The sequence below is a fragment of the Melanerpes formicivorus genome, unplaced genomic scaffold, assembly GCF_026170545.1.
Source record: "Melanerpes formicivorus ecotype bairdi unplaced genomic scaffold, bMelFor1.0.p_v2 SCAF_5, whole genome shotgun sequence".
Lineage (NCBI taxonomy): Eukaryota > Metazoa > Chordata > Aves > Piciformes > Picidae > Melanerpes > Melanerpes formicivorus.
This window is the reverse complement of record NW_027142357.1, coordinates 23,918,506-23,940,838: the sequence shown is the minus strand read 5'-3', so window position 1 is coordinate 23,940,838 and position 22,333 is coordinate 23,918,506. Positions and strand designations below refer to the sequence as shown.

General features: G+C 36.1%; 1 protein-coding gene across 1 annotated transcript in view; it reads left to right on the top strand.

Annotated features, from left to right (window-relative positions):
- Nucleotides 1-22,333, top strand: part of PSMD14 (proteasome 26S subunit, non-ATPase 14) — a 48,038-nt gene that overhangs the window by 1,519 nt on the left and 24,186 nt on the right. Inside the window, exons 2-5 of the mRNA XM_068138768.1 lie at nucleotides 3,589-3,676; nucleotides 6,549-6,600; nucleotides 21,589-21,660; nucleotides 21,984-22,103. Of these exons, the coding sequence (XP_067994869.1) occupies nucleotides 6,553-6,600; nucleotides 21,589-21,660; nucleotides 21,984-22,103 (240 nt within the window). The 5' untranslated portion in view covers nucleotides 3,589-3,676; nucleotides 6,549-6,552. The remainder of the gene's footprint in view (nucleotides 1-3,588; nucleotides 3,677-6,548; nucleotides 6,601-21,588; nucleotides 21,661-21,983; nucleotides 22,104-22,333) is intronic.

Below are 22,333 nucleotides of genomic sequence, written 5' to 3'. Positions count from 1 at the left end.
GGAAATTACTCAATCTTGACTGGTCTTATGGAGTGTGTACTGATAGTAGCTACAATTATCTCCTAACATCTAGTGTGATGGGAAAGGAGAGGTAGCTAGGATACCTTGAATAATAGAAGACTGGTGTGATAGAGTTGGTGGTGGGGGACAGTTCCGCAACAGTTGTGTGTATACCTCCCCTTCTGCAGACTCCAGAACAGCTCAGTACTTTATATACAGCATAAAATTAAAATGTGTCTTGTGGGTTTCTGTACTGATATATTTCTTAATGAACCTTCCCCTATTTGTATGTTTGGTTTGGATATACTTAAGTAGCTTTAGAGTAGCCTGCTTGGGCCTGGTTTACCTCAGTAGCTCCAGCTCAGCACTTGATGTAGTAAAATTAAGTTTTCTCTGTTTCTGGAAATCAGAAAGCACAGTCTGAGAAACTAATGTGCACACCTAGTCCAGCCCAGATCTATTGAGATTGAGGTCTGTGTGCTTCAGGTTTACAGACCTGAACACATTATGGAAACAAAATTGTTGTGTAGCTCTGGTATTGCACTATTGAGATCACATTCACTAGTGGCATGGTTAATCCTTAGCTTTAATGACCAGGTTATTGAGACCTGATGGTGGGGTTTTTTTTCCCTTGTTTCATACCAAATATATAGGAAGATAGACTGGCAGACTTACATGCACACCCCACCATTACTTCCTGTCTTGTCACTTGTGAAATCTCTGTTCTGATTCAGTTTTCTTTCATTCAGTGTTTGGTGACTTTATATGCAATGAGTCTTTGTTCTTTTCCTGTTGAAATTCTATTTCTCAGCAAGATCCACTTCCTCAACTAATTTACTTTTGGAGCTGTTTATTATCCCTAGTGAAGTTGAAATTGTCATAGTTACAGCTTAAACTACTTTTTTAGTTGCTGATAATAAAACTACTGATCCATCTGCTGTGTGGATGTTCTCAACAGGAGATCTGGAAGTGCTTACACAAAGCTTAGTTTGTAGTCTCAGGTGAAGAGACTGAATTACAAAAGATGAAATTATTTGCATGAAGTCTTTAGGAGTAGAGTGGAGTATATTGCTGTCACCAAAGTATAGTCTGATAGTCTCTAACAGGGCAGTTTCATAGCCAGTGTTGTCTTTTCCATGAATGTTGAAGATAATTTTGATGGGGTTTTCTTTATTTGTGGTGGGTGTGTTTTGGTTGGTTTTGGTGTGGTGTTTTGTTTTTTTTAACTCACACAAGTTGTCAATCCAGGAGAACCCTCTGTTGAGGGATTGCGTCGTGGAGTGCTAATGCTAGATAAAAATAGCGCACTGTAGTGTGAAACTTGTCTCGTGCAAAGAGACACAGTAATTTAACATTGTGTTTCAAGTTGGTTCCAAAATACACACCGAAATGTGCCAAGTATAAAGACAATGGCTTTTGATTAATACCTATGTATTTGTGCATAATGCATGTACATAATGTCATTCTTGTGTTAACCAAGTAGACATGTTTTCATTATTAAAAGCATTTAAGTCAACATTTAAGAGACTTGAAAGTAGTAACCAATAGCTGAATAGTGAAACAGAGCTATCCTAATGGGTAACACTTGCTAATTATTATGGCTATCTTGCATCAGTATTATGAACAAATATTAAACATGAGTTTTAAAAAAGTTTCCTATCGGTGTTGACATGCTCTGTGTATACTTCTACTGCATTATTAATAACCACACTTTTCCTTTGTGAAGCCAGAACAGTTAAAAGAAAACTATAATAATGGAGGTTGTGGGCTTTTATATAATAAGATGAAGCATTTTTTAGCTGAGGTGTTTCCATCACACATACAGGAGCAGCAGAGCTGTTTAAACGTGTTTGGTCTTTTGTTGGGGTTTTTTAATGCCATCAGTGACCACACTGATCTCAATGAGTACATGTTGTACACATCCTGCAGTACACCATAATGCAGGTTTATTGCGAATATAACTGTCCTTCTGCAATTTTCAGGTATGGAACTATTTGATAGGCCTAGTCACTTCTTCAGAATTTCACTTTAAACAGAGATTGTTAACTCTTCCTTGCTAACAGGAGGAAATATTACCAAAATACCTTTTGCTGACTTTGGAAGGAGTGAAGGCAAGATTTACTATGAACTGTTTTTCTTTTCTTGTGTTTTTTATATATGTGTGTAGGGAAAAACAACAGATGAGTGTGTTATTAAAGCTGGCTTTTTGCACTTGGCAGTGGAAAGAGGAAAAACACTGAACTACAGGTTACCATGTTGTGTGCTTCCCCCAGTGAACTAACCAAGCTCCAAGAGATCTGTTTCTTTAATAGTCTTGTAGGAAGTGGGAAAGAGAATGCAGGAACCCTGTGTGGACAGCTGGCTAAAAGTGAATTAGGTTGCAACTCTGAAGGCTGCTTATGAACTGATTGCGGTTCTGTTGCAACCTGTGCTAATATAACTGCCAGGTATTGTGGTCTTAGCTCACCTTTCCTGGATCTTTTCCTTCTGCAAAGCCGGCAGCAATAGCAGCTTTTCTTCTGAGTTGTTAGTGGAATTCCACCCTTGCCTGTCAGCCAAGAAACTCCAACTTGTTCTTTCCTCTTTAACTTTCCAGGAAGATTAATGTGTCTTCCTTTGCTTGTATTTTCTTTGAGATAAAGTTGGTAACGGTCTCTGTTAAATTACCTCATTACAAAAAAAAAATTGGGCAGTGTTAGCTTAAAGAGTGATTTGACGTAATTGTCTTCTAGAGTCTGGATTAGTGGTAGAAGCAATCAGTTCTTCCAAGACCTCTTTTTCTCTTGTGCCAAGACAACTGTTTCTGGGATGCAGTGTGAATCGTCTCATAGAAGTGAACAGGGTTAAAATTAAAGCTTTTGTTAGGCTATCAGTTTACTGCAAGGCTGCACAAATGGCTATCCTGGCAGTACTGAGAGAGCAGCATCAAGTTGGTAAGCAACAGCAGCTTCTCCACTGCTCCTTATGTTAACATTGACATTGAAAAAAATGTCTATCAAATCATCGCCACAGATCATTTCACAGATATGTTTTGAAACACTGCAGTACAAATGATTGACTGGATTCAGTTATTGGGTGGTGTTCTCAGGGAGGAGAATAACACGACTCTCAACTCCTAAACTGAATGTGGAGCAGCCTTTAAACCTAAATTCAGGCAAACCTAAAGGCCTCTCTGGCTTTTCTAGTCAGACTAATTGCTCTTGCAGAAATAAAAAGGAAAACTGACCATACCTGCAGGCTGCTCTTCCCCTTCATACTTAGGTGGTCTTTGCTACAGAAAAATCTAAAATAGTAATAAAGGACCATAGCTTCAATTTCTACCAGCCTTTTAAATTATTGATTAGCTTTAAATTGTTTACTTGGGTTATTAAATACTTTTCCATGTAATTTTGAGAAGTCTCATTCAGTACTATGAGTACTGGGGCAAAGCACAGCATGCACTGCTTCAAAGTGTTATATGGTACAAGCCAAAAAATAAAAGCATTCTTCTGGTTATTCTTCAAGGTAACATTTCTTTTAATATGTGCTACTGTTTCTAGATTTTACTAGTTTTTTTACTCTTTCCTTCCTTTATATTTCATTCTATAGGAAACAGACCTACGAGCATCATCTTCATAGTCAAAAAGTAGGAGCTGCTGCTGAGTTTGTGCTGTGATCATCTCTTCCAGAGCACCAGGTTAGAAATGTGTATTTTCTTTGTTTGTGAATTCTAGAGCTAGCTTAATTAAGATTGAATTTTTTTTCTGAAGCTAATTTAAAGTTTACAAAAGCATTATTTCATAAATGGAATTTATAGCTGAAATAATTTTTGAGCACCATAAATTAAAAAAATCTAAAGTGGGTTTTAATTTATATGACTAAATTGAATTATTGGGATGTTTATACAGAGTAACAAAAATATGATTTGGTCTAAATATATTATGACCTACTAAAAACAGCTTCATTTACAAAGTAGAAAGTAAAGCATTGGTCAAGATGCAGAGCTAGTGAAATAATTTGCAGTACATCTAGAACTGCTTTGTGGAGATTTTCTCTGTGCTCATATCCTGAGATTCTGAACGTCTTCAGTTTAGTGGTTAGTCTGTGATTATTAGGTGTAAAATGTTACATCCCTTGAGTTCTGTAAGAAAATGAGATCTTGTTATGTCAAAACCTGGAAATTTGTGCTGATAAGTGAGTTTGCGTAACTATAGTCTAATCCAGCTTTAATATACAACAAAATATGTTTCTGTGAATTATATACTGTATAAATTATGTGAAGAAAATATTCACGAGCTAGAAACAACTATTGCTTTTCACATACAATGTGAACAGGTTTAAGATTTATTTTTTTTAACTCAGTGTTATTTCTTAAAGTACATCGGTAATGTACTTCATAGGCTTATGGAAGATGCATTAGTTGTAGGAAAGGCTAGTTTTAGTGTTACCAGCTGTAGAGACTAAGAGTTCCTTAAATGTGCAACCATGATTGCTTAAAATAATCTTAGTAGTTTAAACCTACTTCTCAGCTACTTTTCAGCCCTCATTAGTGTCATGAAAGATGAATCACTGTGGGTTTAAATGGAGGAGTATCTACCATAGAGGGGTAAAATGAAATGTTATTGGTGTTAATTTGTACTCCTGACTGTTGTGTTGAAGCCATTTACCATGTGCTTGCATAATAGCTTTAAACAGCAACTTGACCTTTCCATGGAAAGCCTACAACTTGATTTGGAATTTATTGTAGTTCATGATTGAAAAGTGTGTATGCTTAATGTGCAGGTTTTGCTTGTGATAAAGAAGCTTGGTTTCAGTGACTGTCTAAAAAGAAAAGCATAACCATTGACCCTTTAATAAACTCCTTTTTCATTCATACGGTGCCAGAGTAGCATTAAGAAAGTATGTATTGTTAATTGAGGCTGTGCTTATTAGGTTTGCATGTTCTACAACATTGAGGGAGTGAATGAAATTAAACTAATAGCTTGCTAGTGCATTAAACTAAGAAAGTTAAATTAGCAAATAGGGCAAGTTTTATTGGTTCATGTGTCTTAGATATTGTTGTTTGAAATGGGTGAAATTCCATACACGATTAAGTAGGACTTAGATAACTTTGTATGTTCAAATGCTGCCTCTTTTTATGCTAACAAGAAGCTTAAAATATGATTTAAACTGAAGTTAAACATGTTATTATGTGTCTAGTAAAAATACCAAATTTCATTAAAAATGAGATGAAATTCACTGTCAACATACTTTAATATATAAATGACATTAATTTTCCATAATAAGTTAAAAGATGTTTTTCATAATTAATTTAAAAAGAAGTTTCTTGAATTAGTGCTGTTAATGCACTCTGAATTTGTTTGTATAATTTGCTTACATGAAATGCTACATCCATTTGAAGGATGAATGTGTTTTGGAAGGTGCTCTTCTCAAGTACTTTATGTCAACAGCCTTTATTGTGTTGTATTAAAGCTTGTGCAGTTAAGATTGTAGTTTCTGGTGCTTTTCTTTGTATCTACTGTTTCCCAAGTAAAATAATCCAGTAAAGTGTACTAATTTCTATAAACCTTGGAAATGGCTAAATATGCTGAAAGCAGCTCTCTAAAAAGTCACATTCAGTAGCTTTTGCTTATTTTATCACAATATTTTTTTCTCTAAAGCTAAGAAGTTAAAAAAGCTAAGTAAGCAATGTAAATACGTGCAGCTGGACAGAACCCTTACTTACATATCCAGAGTTTAATAGTAGATTACTTTTCAACAGTAGAAAATGAATAAACCCAGAGAAATACCAGTGTATTTTTTTTTTTTTTCAGTTAGGCACCTTGCAGCTTCTTATTTCTGGAGTAATGAGTTAGCTGCATTGATTGGAATAAATTAGTTGCATGAAAAAAAAGTTAGTTGCATTGATTGACATTGTGCTAAAGCAATGGTGCATGCAACATGGGAAATGTATTAAATGACTGTATTGTCACTAGTCTTCTAACTATATACACATTAAATGTTTACTTTACAGTATTTCTTTTAGTATAATGAGTTCATTAAAAAAAGCTTTTGATGCTAATTCAGAGATCTGTAATCTGCTCAGTGTCTTTCACGTGTAGTTTTGATGATAACTGACAAGCTGTAAGTTAATTAGCGCAGAACTTACTAATGAGGATGCTAAAATCCGTACTTCCACATTTTTTATTGATGCTTTCTGAACAAATTGGAGTAAACTTGATTGTATAATAAGTTGTAGGCACTTCCTGGATGTAGGTGATGTTCTTGAGCAACAAAATTCCTCCAATTAATTGAATGATGGAAAAGTTTGGAAAAGTTTGACAAGAGTCCTCATCTTCAGAAGTGGGGATAACCCAAAACCAAAGCAATAAAACAAGGTCTGTTAATTAGCATGGAAGACAGCTTCTTGAATTAATATGTGGTGTTAATTAACAGGAAGTCTGATGTTGTGTTGTAATTACCACCAATATTTTTGACATACTGAGTGACTAAAGGTGAATTACATAGATAGCAATTTAGTAAACACTTCAGAGCTTGGGAACATTTTTCCTTTGTTTCTGTTTTTCTAGAAATATGGATAGACTTCTGCGACTTGGAGGAGGTGTGCCTGGGCTGGGACAGGTTAGTATGTAGCTTGTCAATAACATCTCTTTAATATTAATCAATTCTGGAATATTCCTTTTATTTTATTTAAAACCAATATCAACAGAATTCATAGAAATAATCTCCTTACTCTAGAGATGCTTTGTAAGTGTATGCAAATCATTGTTGCAGCCTGACTGGATTTTTTTTTGTTGGTTGGTTGATTTTGGTGTGGTTTTGTGTGTTGGGTTTTTTTTTTTTTGCCAGCATGAACTCTGTGTTGGCGTGGAGTTTGCAGAGTGTTCACAAACTTTTAGGTTTGTGTTTGAATGTTTTAAAGTTTGGACTGAAAAGCATTGGAAACAGAATTAAGAGATTTATATAAAAAAGTGGAATTGCAAGTAACCTGGATTTTTCAGAACGTGAAGATAAGCACTTGCTGCTTCATCAGTTATCTGTCCTAGTCCATGGATCGCATTGTGATGGCCGTTATAAGATACCAAAGTATACATAAATTTTGAGATGTCATTTCAGTTGAATTTAGCACTTGCAGGTAGTTGTAGCCACTTATGTCTTGTTTTGTTCACTTTTGTCCTCACTTCTACAACTCTGTAACTTCTAGTTACTCTAGTTGCAGCGAAAGAACCTCCCTGATAGCTGTTCTGTTCCCCTGGGAGACATACACACATTGTATGGCTTCTCCTACCAATAGGGCAAGTCCTTGTGCTTTTTTCCTCAGCCAAATGGTGTGGCCAGCAGTCTTCAAAACTAAAACCAGGTTCATCTTGGTGACTACTGCTGTCACAGGGTGAGATATGTAGTTGGGAACTTCTTAATCTGAATCGCGTAGGAAGAATTACTTCCTTCAGTAAAGCAGTCCCATGTAGTTTCCTTTGTAGTCTTGGCTGGCCACAGTATGTGGTCTTTCTCAGCTTTCCTCCTCTGCCTCTGGGGCTCTGTTCTGAAATGAGAATCCAGAATCTTATTCTGAAGAAATCAGTTCTGTTTGTGTTAGATGTCATGATGCATGTGTGTATGAGTTTGCTTCTGGGAGGACTGCAGTTGCTAAGCCCACAGCTTCTTTAGGCTGTGTTCAGTGTCTTTGTATCCAGTGTAACTAGGAAAGGAGAGGTTTAATACTGGAGCATTTGATGAAATATTCTAAGCTGATTTGCAGCTTCTAGGTGTTTTGCCAAATAAGCTGTGACTTTTGGTGCATATTTTTTCCTTTTTATAGCTAAAATTCTATTCATGCTCTCTTAGTTAATCTTCAAACAGCCCTCAGTTATTTTTAGTTTCACTTTCTTAAACAGTTATTTCTCTTATTCCTCTGAGCTGCCAGCCTGCTTCATGACTCTTCATTTTTTTTAACATCTGCGCAGTCTAATCACTCAAGCTTTCACTTCTTAGTCCTCTCTGAACTTGACGCATATCAAAGCTGTTTTTCAAACTAACAGTTAACTCCACTGCTTTCTGCATTTCTCAGCTTTAACTTAAAGCTTGCTGGAAAATTGTGGCAGACAATAGAACAGAACATTCAGAAGATGCCCACTGAACTCCTCTGGCAGCTTTAGCCTGCAAAGCTGCCCTGTGTTTGTTTAAATATGGAATTGTCTCTTAATTGTCTCTCAAATTAATTGATGAGTATGTATTGGATTAAAAAAAGAAAAGGCAGAAAGTGAATTGCTCTTTATGCAAGTTTCTGCTCTCACTGCTTGAGTACTTTTGTAGTCTTCTTGTGTACTGAATCATCAGGAAGGCTCTTCAGAAACAACTTTATGTCCTTAAAATACAGTCTTTCAGTGGACCTTCAAAGGTCACTTCTGTTCTGAATATTGATTGATTGATTGAGAATTGAGATTAAGAGATAATCCAGAGTGAATCAGATGGCTTTTAGGTGGAAGTGAGGTCAGGTATTTCATGGACATACTTTCTTCTGCTAGGAAATAGTGCAAATGAATGGTAATAAATTAGTTTACAGTGTTTCAAACAACTGTACAAAACTTTTAGGTTTTCTTACTCTTGTGTGACATTTCTCTTTTTTAGAGGTTTTACTTTTAAGGTTGAATGTAACAAAAACATCTGAATTAGTCATTCTTGCTAACATAACCTGTGTGTATAGTTTGCAAAAAAGCAAAGCATTTTTGAAGCAGTTATAACAATTTGAAGTTTAGGGAGTTTTGTTGGGTTTTCGGTTGTGTGTTGTTTTGGGGTTTTTTTGAGTTAGGGGTTTTCTTAGGGGATTGCATCATAGGAATTCTGCTAACAGCATGTTTGATTTACATTAGTGTTCGAGTAACAGCAAATGCTTGGTCAGCACAGTTCCTATTTGATCTCTGCCAAGGAATTATTTCTCATTGATTTGACTTTGCTTCTTCAACAGCATTTAGTTAGCTCTTTCACCTTGGTAAATCCACCTTTTGATTATATCTTAGTAGATTTTTTTTGGTTTTGCTTTTCCCCCTTAATTTTCAAACTCATATATGTTGTTCTAGGTACTTACTGTATTTTTTCCCCAACTTTCTTTTCTCTTGCTGTCTTGTATGACACTTGAAAACTGCTTTCAGTGAATTCTTGTTCTTCTCTTTTCTTAATACTTTTCCCTTCTGTGTGCTATTGAGTGTGTGATTGGCCTGCAGTGTTGAATTGTTCAGAGGTGGTTGGGGCTAAATTCCATTTACCTTATTGTCTTTGTATGGCTAATAAAACAGGTCTTTAAGGAAGCGATCTGAAAGTGATATTTCAGCAGTAAATTTTCCTTTCTGCTACTTGTGCCTTAAAAAATTTGAGCCATTTCCCTTCTTGTAGTCTTAGATGTATAAGGGACTATCTTCATGGGGCAGCAAGTGGACAAGAGGAAGTATGAGGATCTGAAAGTTCTTGGAATTGTACACTATTTCCTGAGAGTGAATTTGGATCATTAACTTTGTGTTCTTTTTGCGAGAAGATACCTGTGATTTGTTTCAAACTTGCTGCCATGGATAAGGCCACTTTTGCAACAGTACTTCATGCAGAAATTGTCTTGCGTGCCTCATACTGTAGGCATTTGAAATTCTGCTCTCATGATGCTTGCCTAAGAGTGAGTGATCCAAGCTTATTAAAAAAAAAAAAAAGTAGGGAAACTGTTAGAGTTTGAAAATGTGATGTCCCAGACAAAATGCTTAGTTCTTAAATATCCTTTTGTAGTTCATGGGAGTTCAGATTTTGGCAACATCCACTTTCCTTCTCTTGTAAGGTTTTCTCTTTTTTCCCTCTTGTCCCTTGTGGGTTTTTTATTGATCTCCCTGGTTCATTCTTTCCCATCTTCTGTTTTCATTCCCCTGGAATACTGCCTACCCCAAAATTTCACTAGTGATTTAATACTTCATTTTGCATTGTACATTTGCTGTAGACAAATTAACAGCCTTTGTGGGGTAAGCATTTTACTTATGCAGCAGGCAGGAATTTAGATCAACACTCCTCTTCATTTTGTATGCTGAACTATTGTTTCCTAGGGAAATCAGTTCCACATATGCCTCTATTAGGCAATCCTGCTGGATACCGTTTGAGAGTGTGAGAAAATTAAGTGCATTTTTAGCAGAACTCTCTCTCCCCAACACTTCTAGAACAGTAATCCAAGCTATAGAAGTTCTTGTTCATGCTGATGTGTCCAGTCTATTTTTCTGAATCCAGAAGTGATAGAAAGCAGTGAAATAATGGCATTGCTAGAAATCGTGTTAAAATAATTTTGTTTATTACTTGATGGATTTTTGAAAGTACTAATTTACATGGCTCTGTTGATGAAGACAACTGTTCTAGTGCAATAAGTGGAAAATAAAACTGTTTCTCTGTTTCTAAATTAACATACTTGATGGCAGAGTGGAAGGGAAAAAATCCAAATGGGAAGAGAAGGAGAAACAAGTGACCTGTGTCTTGTAAGGAATGTTTACACCTTGACTTGGAATATAGAAAATAAAAGTGTAGAGAGCTATTTTATTTGAATAATGGACTTGCCAATTAGCCATCAAGTGCTTCCATCTGTGAAATAGTTGATCAGATGGGTTAGCTGGGATGTTTCCAGATTAGGGCATTGTAAATGGCACTTGAAAACTGTCACTTTGATTATGAGGTTTAAAGCATTGCACTGCTTGATGCTGTGGAACCTTTTTGCCTCGTATTACCATGTTTTTTTAGAACATGCTGATCCCATTTAGTAAATCTATGGCACCGTGGGAACTTGGGAGACCTGCCACTGATCTAAAGTTCTGTTTCATCTGCTGATCTAGCCAGGATGATTATTAGAAAAGAGCACTACTGGCTCAGTATTCTGCAGGGCTTCAGAATAAGAGTTGGTGATCTGGCTGGCAGAGTGGAGGGTCAGGCTCAGTGTAGGTCATTTCCAATTAACAATTAAATGCAAATTTCCTTGATGTACTTCATGAAGATGATGTGTCTCTTAAAATAAATGCTATGTTCTAGCTGACTATCTGCATCATATGACTCCCTATTTGAAAAATCCACAGCAAAACAAAAAGGCACAACCAAAACTTAACAACATTGAAAAAACTCAAAACCAAAACAAACCCAAACAAGTACCCCTCTAATTTACTCCTAAAAACAAAAATCTCAAGTCTTCAAAACTCAACCAGGAAACTCAACACTTCAACATCTTATTGAAAATTGCTTTTGTTAATTGATTATTGAAACAGGTTGCTTCTTAGTTTGAAGGGTGCAAATGTGTTCTCTTTAAGGTAATGAAGTGCTTTTTCCTTTGGAAAGCAGTAGGGTGGTTTGGTATCTCAGTATCTGTTGCACCTACATGACTTTTCTTTCCTGAGTCTCCTGGATATACTTTGTGTGGTTGAGTTGTGGCTATTGTCTGCTTCTCACATGTATTTGAAGCTTCAGGTGCTTCTTTTGAGAATACTCTGCCAGGGGAATAAATCTGAATTAAAGCTCTTAAAATCACACATCATTTCTGTGCCATTTTTATGAGATATTTTTCAGCAAAGTTCTCAAGTACTAAGAAATTTAGTATTTCTAGAATTCCAATATCTCCCAGTAGATGAGATACCATACAGTTTGGGTGGGTTATTCCAGTTCTGCATTTTTCTTCCCCAGAAGCCATCAACCTGTTTAAAGAGTAGAAAGACTTTCTCAGTTACCTTTTTCATCCATTAAACATCTGACATCAACTCTTAAGTGATTGTTTTAGCTGTAGAAAGTTCCAGCATCAGGTTTTTTTATATCCAAAATATGTGTTTTGTTTGTTTTAAGGAAAGGGGAGGGGGGGGGGAAGGGGAAGGGGGCAGCAGAAGTCTCCTTCTCTGGAGACTTTTAAAACCTACCTGGATGCGTTCCTGTGCAGACTACCCTAAGTGATCCTGCTTTAACAAGGGGGGTGGACCCAATGATCTCTTGAGGTCCCTTCCAACCTCTAATGTACTGTGATACCTTAGGTATTGAACTGTGCTTTTTAATTGAATGGGACAAGTATTTTGCTGTATCAGTTAGTACTGTTCAACGGAAAACTTCAAAAGTATCAGATTCAAGGTACTGGTGTAGACTGTTTGCTTACACTGGAGATGATGATAGCTCCATTGGTAGTATATTCCTATTTGAAGGTTGTTGGGGACTGCAAAAGACTGGGTATAGTTTTCCTACATTCAAAACACAGTTGAGTATTTGTAAAGTGATTTATATCTCAAAGTGCTAATAGGAGAGGGAGAAACATGCTAGAATTGGTTTAGGAACAGTCATATGATTGTACTTTCAACACCGTGTGAACTTTATTATAAAAGCTGCCTTAAAGTATGGTCTACACTGCAGTCATACCTTAGATATTAATCACAAACGAACATAAAACTAAAACTAACAAAGCCAGTACGTTTTTAGTTTCCTCTGATGTACTATTTTCCTATAAACTCTGGAAACCGTTTTTAGCTGTCTTCTCTTGGCCTCAGATCTTAAACTTCCTTATTTCTAATAATTAGGCAATTAGCTTCTCTCTTCAATTTAATTGCCGGTGTAGTCCAGTCGACTTTCCTGAGATGAGACAAAGGATCTTGGACAAGGAAATTAGTGTTGCCATAATGAGAAAGAACAGGGAGGGGGGAAAAAACTAAACTAAAAGACTAAAGAGCAGCCATCTTTGTGCCTTTTGCATTACACCTGTTCACTTGTAATGTTCCTTGCTGCAGGCAAGAAGCAACCCCCTTACAGTGATTGTTTTAATTTTCTTCTTTCTGAAATACTGTGCTCTTGACTGAAGTTGTGATGCTGCTATTCAGCACTTTTGAACAAGGACTTCTGTTTTCTTCTTGTGATGTAGAAGACTCATCTTCAGGTTTTTTCCTGGAAGTTTGAAGTGGTGTTCTCATATTAGTAGTGGTGTGAGGCTGCTTATAAACAAAAGTTGTTTTTCAAAACAAAACAAATAACCCTCATATACTGTCATTGAGTCTTCCAGTTCACCTTGTATCTAGAGGCAATGCTCTTCATAACAGCGAGCTTGTAGGCATACAATATTCTTTTACATATTGAGTAAATCCTTCTTAACTGCTCTGCTGCACAAAGTGTTCTTTAGGGTGTTCTCAGAGAGCATCTGCTGAAGGCTACCTTGCCTTCTTGGCAGAACTATGTCTAGAATAAGCTAATTAAAAGTCTGTATAAAAGCAAAACTTCTGGAGGCAGACAATCTACAAATGCTGACCCATTATCTGCCTTCAGACTCTCATTTCTAAATCCCAATACCTTCTGTAATGGCACTAGAATAGGTAACAGGTCCGTCCTGGTTTTATTGTGGAGTGAAACTGACTTCTTTATTTTCTGGAATTTCTATTTTCCTAGTAGCCTGAGATTGTGAAAAATGGTAGCTGTTTTCAAACACATGTGCAATCCTACTTATGATTTGGTTTGAGTCTTTCATCTGGCATGTTTTTGCTAAACATGTTGTCATAGAATTTACAGAATGGTTTGGGTTGGAAGAGACATTTTAAAGATCATCTAGACAAAATTTTGCTTATGCTTGATAATAAGGAACATTAACTGCAGTAATGCAGCAAACCTTCCTTAGCATTTTTTATGTATCATTGAACTTGTTGATTGTATAGGGTAAAGAGAATGAAAATGCTAGAACAAGGGAAGGTTACACATAAGCACCCATTTTGTGCAGTAGTTGTGTTGGGAGCATTGCAGAAAGTCTCTTGAAAATCGCATGGAAGCAATGTATGTAAATGACTTTTTATCATGGACACATGTTAAGATTGGGTGATAAGTACTTATTTCTAATAAAAATTAAATAGAATGACTGTAAATTACACCACAGTAAAATTAAGATTACCTGTCAAAATAAAATCAACTAGCATAAGTTTATGACAAAACCTGGTAAATTACATTTTTTTTAATTTTATTTTTTTTTTTTTAGTAAGCTTTAATCCTCAATCTTTGAGAGTGTTTTCAATGGTAGTATTGAAAAAGAGGAGTGTAAAAGACCCTTTAAATTTCTGACAATTTGGGACATCTACGCGAGCAAAACACGTTGTATTCTAGAGGGATATACGGGAAATCCTGCATGTGGTTGTGGATTACTGTACCTCTTCCATGAAACTGCTGGTAGGGGAAGAGAGATTACTGATAGATGGATAGGATAAGCTAAACTTTAGTGCCTTCCTTTCATTTTTAAAATTAAAAAAAAAATAAACCAAACAGAAACAAAGCACTCTAACAAACAGAGAAGGTAAGTAGTAATGTTTGGGTTCTGTGATGAAGACATGCTTGCAAACTGGCTATCCCAACCCATCTAGCCAACTGTTCAAAGCCTACAAAATTCTGTGTTGTGTAATTTTGATTTTTAAAGAGGAGAGAAGAAATGTTACATATTTCAAGTCTATCTGTATTGCTCTTTATGGAGTTCAGTTGTAAATGTGAACCTGGATAAACTTCAGGAGGTAAGTTTTTTTGATGTAGCCTGGTAAGGGCTTTTTGCAGGTATTTTTAAAGTAGTAATTAATGTCATAATATTTCCATAGTACCCCTACTCTACTTTGGAGTCTAGGAGACTCTGTGAGACTAAGCATATTACTAGAATTTTTATGCTGACATATGGTGTAACAAGACAATGTGGTCCTTTCAGAAATCTAGGCTGTTTAAGACTTATGGTATTTTGTGATCTGTTATGTATGCTTGATTATAATTGGTATAAAAATGGGCGTAAACATAAAAAGTGTTTAGACATAATGCTAGCTTCAAAATATAATCCTGTTGATGTGGAACTCGCTGAAAAATCTTGTGTGCACTAGCTTGAAAGTTGCAATGAAATTTCAAAATGCTGCTAATTAGTGTGGCAATTCACAGTGCAAAGCAATCTATTTTTCCCTTTTTGTGGACTGTGATTTTAACTTTTTTTCATGAACTGGGTCATTTTCTCAGTCATGACTGATAAGGTTAGCTGCAGAAAACGCAATACATGGCTTCTGGTGTTTGTCATGACAGTGTTACTAGAACCATTGAAATCTGGAAATACGGCTTGCTCACTTCACCACTTCCACTTCTACTAAAGGAATATGAGCTGGCATTTTCAGTAAGTGTATTGTCTCAGTAAAGGAAAAATTGCTCCACAATCACAGTTTTTTTGAGAGTTTCAGGCTTAGCAATGTGTAAAAAGCACTATGCTGATCTAAAATCTTATATTCTTTATGTCACTATATCATCAGGTTATACCACTTACTGGCAAAGGGTAGGTAGAGAAGAGCAGTGGTACTCTGGTGAACTCTTAAGGTCTTTTCATTATCACCAATACCTCTGCCTGCCCTGCAAGCTTGCTCATGTTTGTGTCCCCTCTGCAGGTAATATTCTGTAGTATTTTTTTTTCCCCTCTAAACAGGCTATATGCTGACCATTGGATTTACCTCAACAAAATGGTAGTTTTAAGTTCACTTTAAGTGCCTGATCTTTTTGTGCATCCTTTGATATGATGAATTATTTTACAATGATTGTCATTGCATTTATACCCTAGTGCCCTTCTCCCCCTCTATCTACGTAATAAATGTCATGGTTATCTGAAACACGTGTTTTGGAGGAGGTAGAGAAGAGAAGTGAAGAAAACATGGGGTGGGTGAATATTAATTTTTTTTTTTTAATTCAAAAGTGTAGTGTAAGTTTTTCTGTCTTGGTGGTTTTGTTTTCTAGTGGTTTTTTTTTTGTTATCTTCTTCAGCTGTATTTAGATGTAACAGCTGAAAATATGTACTGAAAGGGTTAAGCCAGCATGAAAGAATTCATTTCCACTTTAATGACCTAGCCTTGCTGGGTTAGGACGATGGGGAACATGCTTCTGACTTGTACTCCTATTGCCAATTAACACCTCCTATAACAGGTTGCCTGTGCTAGTCATTGAAGCAGAGGCAGTAGAAATAGTTTACATGCAGCTTGTTTTTCACACTAGTTGTTTAATACTCACAAAATTAAACTATTAAAAGGTTCTGTCTTACCTTACTGGGAAAAGAAATAAACACTATAGCGGTCAATGTTTGCTTGTGGTCCTGTGTTCACATTTAAATTGTTCCACTTGCAAAAATAGAAAAAGTAGGATTGATTATAACAGCTCTCATGTTTTATACAGTATGTTGTTTGGTGCAATAAAGCTAAATTTTTCTCTACAGCACTTAGTTCACTGATTTGTTGGTTTAGTTTTTGTTTTTTTTTTTTTTTAATTTTAATTTTAATTACAGTTGCCCCTGCAAAAGTGAGTTTCTTTGAAACAGCTATGATGTATTTTACAGTCATCTTTTGTGCTATTACCATGACACTGGAGCAGTGTTTAAGATCCATTGAAACAATAGAAAGTGTCTCCAGTTGTGGAATATTTCTCTGCTGACAGTGTAATTAGTCAAGTCCACTTTCTATACCTATTTGAATAAACGTAAAATAGTACAAATAAAGAGCAGTGCTCCTAAATGACACATAAGTTCACATTTAATCAGCAGGTATTTTAATAACATAATAAAATTGGCTAAATAATTGATATCAGTTCACACTAAGAGAAAGGTGGAGTAATATACCTAAAAGTGTTAACAAATTTGCTAAAAGGCCTGAGTAGGTATCACTTCAAGGCGTTAGTTTTTTATCCTGTTAGAATGGCAAATGCCTTTAACACTTCGTCAACAAGGACTGCCCAAATAAAGGGCTGGTTTTGATATTGGATCATCTCTTAACTATTTGAAGCAAAAATAGTACCATGCATAATTTAATATTACAGTATAATCTTCTGTTCATAACTTGGATGTGATTTCTTTTTCCATTACAAGTCTTACTGAAGAAAATTAAGCAAAAAATCCCAACCAACTTATTTTAATAGTGGTAAGTTCATTTGTTCCAATTATTGGAATAGGGATTCTGCCATTGTAAACAAAAACAAAACCAGAGTTTGGTTGGGTTTTATGAGATAGCTGGCTGTCAGGCAGCTCAATTTACTGACAGCATTTATAGTTCATTCAGAAGAAACATCAGTTTCCAGTAAGTAGCACAATAACAGTTGTGGGGTTTTTTTTGATAGTTCTGTTTTAATTACTGTGTCTAGCTTATGCAGGGATGCTTGGAAAACAGAATGTTCGACATTCCATGCATCTCCCAAGTCCCATTTTTCTTCAGCTCCCCAAGAAATTATCCAAAAACTCTGGGGATGCAGAATGAAAGCAGTATTCACTGCTTTGAAGGGAGATAGTCTTAAAAACTCTCTATAGTGGGTGAACTGAATGACCTTTGAGTACCAGTGTGCAATAAAAATACCCAAAGATGTTTTGCATTGCAGAATCAAATGCATTCTTTGCATTTTGATACCAGTTAATTAATTTGGTACTCTGCTTCCTAAGGATGATGCTCCTTTGTGAAAGTTGGCAGACAGTGAAGTTTATGAACAGTGATATTAGCACATGCTGTGGAGGGTCTTTGCCTCTGTGAAAAAGATTAACTAATAAAGTTTTTCTTTCTCTTTGCTTTGTGAAAGAAATGTGTAAATTCTTGTGGAAGACTACCACAAGTAGGCCAAAGAAATGTCAATATGTAGCACCTGTGCCTAGCTTCCACAGATTCTGTAACTAGTGTTCAGAAGCTGCAATAGAAGTCACCCCAAGACTGTTAGATTATGAGCCATTTTTGGAGAAGGAGGTACTGAGAGATGGAAGTAAATGGTTTCCAGTTTGCAAACGTCTGTTCTTTCAAATGGCAGTGTCTAAAGCTAAGTAAACTACTTCTTGGGGAAGACCCAAAAGGTATTCTGTTAGTTTCCAGTTAATACTTCAAAGTTTTAGATTAAGCATTTGAGCTTTGTATTTATAAGTTTCTGCAGAAAGGTAAGTGTGCCTATATTGTTCTAGCTACCAATTCGATAGAAAATTTCTATGAAACTAATTCTGTTGTGAAGCTAGATTCTGGACCAGTTTGGACTTACGGATTTTTTCCTTCTCAAAGTTCTTGAATTGGTATATTGGAATCACTACAGAACTCTTGAGCAGTTCATTCTAATCTATATTCAAAAGAAAGGAAGAGATATTAACGTGGTAATACATAATCGTGTGTAGTGCAATGGGTTCCTTCCTTTTCTCATAATTTAGCTAGTAATTTTAAGGGACATGCAGCAGGCTGAAAGAAAATAGTAAGGTCTTCACAAAAGAAATGTCTGCTATTAGAAAATAGTAAGTATGTGCTGTATTTTATAAGGCTGATAATGAATTAACCTACATTTTATTTGCATTGTATACTACCATTAGGTATTTTTTAAGAGTTCAGGTAAATTGGTTGAGCTGAGTGATAAAAGTAGGAGCTATCTTGGCTTAAACAGTGGAATTTGCAGTTAATATAGTCTGACAGTGTAGCCATTTGTGTAAATATATAAACTCAGTGTGTAAAATCCCTCACAGTGAATACTATGGCTTTAAAAAAAGTTATAAGCAAGTTGGTTTGTGTTAATGAAATGTTCTTTCATGAATTAGCAGTGCTTCTTGTTCCAAAAATGAATTGCAGGCTTTGGGTGCTGGCTACTGGCATGAGAACTTTAACACTAGTTTTGAAAATGGCAACTTCTTCATCTCATAGAGTGCCTATAGGATTGGTAATGTATAAGATGAACTATACATTCCTTTAGACCATCACCAAGGTTTAAGACCAGGCTGGATGAGGCTCTGGCCAGCCTGATCTAGTGTGGGGTGTCCCTGCCCATGGCAGGGGGATAGGAACTAGATGATCCTTGTGGACCCTTCCAACATTGACTATGATACTAAAGAAGCATTTGAAAACTCCCACGAAGTTAATAAAAATAAAAAAATAGAAGGAAAGATGAAAGCATTGCCCTGCCTCAGTTCCTACCTTTGCTTAAACTAAAGGTAATTTAGTTGCCTTTTCACATAAACAAAATGTAAAAATATTTGTCTTTATCTCCTCCTTGTATGTGTTGAATCCACTCACTGTTTTAAAATGGGAAAAATTATGAAGAATAATTAAACTTGTGAGTTGTGAACTCAGGTGTCTACATAGGGGACAGACGTGATTAATGCCTCAGCTGCAGGAAGGGTGTCAGTGCGATCTGCCATCTTAACAGATATAAGAGATTCTGTATAGAAAAGCCTCTTCAAGAACTTCACAGTCAGTTCCAGCTCCTGATTTTTGAGAGGGTAGGCTCTATCAAACGTCAACATTAGCCTTCCAAAAATCTCAGAACTACATATGTGAGTTTGAGGAAGACTGTTTGTTCTTTTTTTTCCTCTCTTTTTATAAATGTTATTCTTTTTTTTTTTTTTAAATACTGAATGGTTTTATGGGACACTTGCTTACAGTGGAATGTTAATCAAAATCTGGGACAAATGTTCAATATGTATGGTGATCACAATATGGGTGTTATTGTCCTAAAGCAGATGATAACTGTGTTTGTACTTTTGCCCTGTTTTCAGACCCTCTCTGATCTAGAACTGGTAAGGACTTGGTTATCAAACTAATTTTGGGGGTTGTTAATTAAAACCCAACCCATTTGTGCTTTATTCTTGGCAACGATTAAGTGGAAATATCTGTCTCTGTGCTTTCCAAAGTATTAAGACATCTAAGTAAAAAGGTCATTTAGAATAAACTTAATAAGGAGAGCTAAAGTTAAGAAAGTAAACTTACATGTTTATGAAGAACATAGTAACAGTATCAGAAAATGATTGGATATTTGAAGCTTCATCAGTTCAAAAAATTAGTTGTAGTAGATTACATGATTCAGGTGCCCTGTGCCTTTGGTTCTGTGAAACATTCTGAAGAGCTGTTCATAGAGTTTTTCATCATAAGTGTTAAAGGTACACTTCTTCACTGGGGCATCTCACTGTTGTACTACGGCTTAGACAGGGAAATACCTGATGAAGAGATGAAATTTGGTTAAAAATGAGCTTTTGGTGAGAATACTGTAGAAAGTGAACAATTAAACCTGCTGGAAGATTGCTGATGGGAAGGCCAAAGTGACAGAGTGAGCAACGAGTAGTAAGAAGTGAGGGAGATCCCATACCAAGAGGTGATAGTCAGCAGTATCAAAGTTGGAAATAAAGGTTTGAGGGTGTTAGAAAGCAGGTGTCAGTGACACACATCCATGCGTGTATGCAAGTTCCAAAATACAGATTAGATTTGAAATATAATTATTAGATGTGCAATAGAGAAGGAATTAATTGACATTAAGGAAAAAAATTTGAAAACTTATTCTTTCTTTAAAGTGTTCTGAAGACTAGACTAGATCATGTTTTTCTGTGTGTGTAGAAGTACACAGATAGGGCAATTACTACACAAATTTAATATGCTAATTATTTAACTTCCTGGTATGATCTGCAGGAGGTAATGGCTTTTGTTGACAACTGTGTCTTCTGTTTGATGTCCTATAGAGAGGCATGTTGTACTGAGTTTTTCCACTTTAAGTGAAAAATCAAGAATTTGCTCAATGATTTCTTTTTCCCCAACTTTGATTATAACTGTGAAATGAAGATTCTAAATCTACAATATATTTGTGTACAGGCATAATCTTTTTTTTCTTTAACTTACTGTGGAGTGTTTGGTTTTGTTACCATACTCCATAGTTGCTGTGTTGCCCTTCTAAGTTTACATCACTTAGTGCGGGGGTAACCTTTTGTCTTTTTAGTGGAAATTTGTTGTACACAATTGGGTAATAAAGTAATGAATGTACTGTTAATTGGCTGTAATGAGATACAGTCATACGGAGTTCTGTATAGAAGAGCAATATGTCTCTTGTTCCTGGAGGAAGGGACATTTAAACTGCTGCCTCCTGTGTTTTTCATTTTCAACAGTACACAGAACCTGTTTCAACCAATCATTCACACCTGGGACAGTTGTGCTAATTTTTGAATAACTACTCATAAGGCAAAGAGCAAAGTATTTTGTTCACAGCTTTTCCACTTAGGGATCGGAGGTCCGTTTTTTCTCTCACTGTACCACTGTATCTGCAAAGTACTCCCTTAGCCTTTAGCTGCAAGTCCGCTTTAGCTGAAAGCTGATGAAGCAAAGGGAAATTGCTGTTTGTGTTGGTGCCAGTTAATCATGCAAGCCCAGCAGCATTTACATTCACACCACTGTAAGAAACACATAGTTAATTGGAGAACTGGCCATATTTTACAGTTGACGAAGGTTAGCATTGCAGCAGGGCTGACTAATGGAAACTTAGCTGACTCTTAGGCTGTGTGTCTTGTAACAGGTTTGTACCCAGTGCAGTGCTTGCCAGGTTTTTATTTGACTGCTTCTGATAAGATTGCTCTTTAGACTGAGACTGGTATTATTGTGGGATGAGGATATTAGCTAGGTGACTCGTAATATGAAATATGTTAGTGCTGTAAAGATGGGGGGGAGGGGGTTGGGTGTGCCTTTTTTTTTTCTCTCGTTAATTTTAGGAATTGCACCTAATACAAAGTCACAATTATGTATGCGTTTTTCTGTAAGGTTCATAATACAGAGAATAAAAGAAAATGTTTAGAAACAGCAGAACAACAATGGTTGAGAAAATAAGTGTTTATTCTTTTTATAGGGGCCACCAACAGATGCTCCTGCGGTCGATACAGCGGAACAGGTTTATATCTCTTCCCTTGCATTGCTGAAAGTAAGTGTTCTGTCTGTGTACTGAACTATGTATAGTGATGGAGATAGAGCACCTGGCACCTCTCCAATGTTTGCGGATTTGTGCTCCTTATGTGCCGATCAGACTAATTTTAAAAATAAATTAATATTGTTTGGAACACTCAGAGTTAGAAACTTATTGTAATGACTTCTCTTATTGTTGGCTTTGGTGTTACTATTTTATAGATCCTTACAGTTCCAAAAGTGCTACAAGTTACCTATGGATCTGTAAAGGCTGAAAGAACTATCCCAAGTCAAACTTGAACCCACTGTTAAACATACAGTGTCACTTGGTCTTAATTCCAGATGCTGAAGCATGGTCGTGCTGGTGTCCCTATGGAAGTTATGGGTCTGATGCTCGGAGAATTTGTTGATGATTACACTGTGAGAGTGATTGATGTTTTTGCAATGCCACAGTCGGGAACGGTGAGTTCTTTGCAGTTAGACCTTCCTAATTTTGTGTACTTGTTTGGATTTTTTTTTTCCTTGTGGTAATTTTTTTTTTGTTTCTTTTTTTTAATAGCTTTTCTTGTTTTGCCTCATTTATGCAATCTTTAGGTATAACCTATGGGATATAATTGAATATGTTTAATGGATTTAAGGGGTTTAGTTCAAAAATTATTTTAAACCGGAAGGATTCAAAATATAAAAGGTTT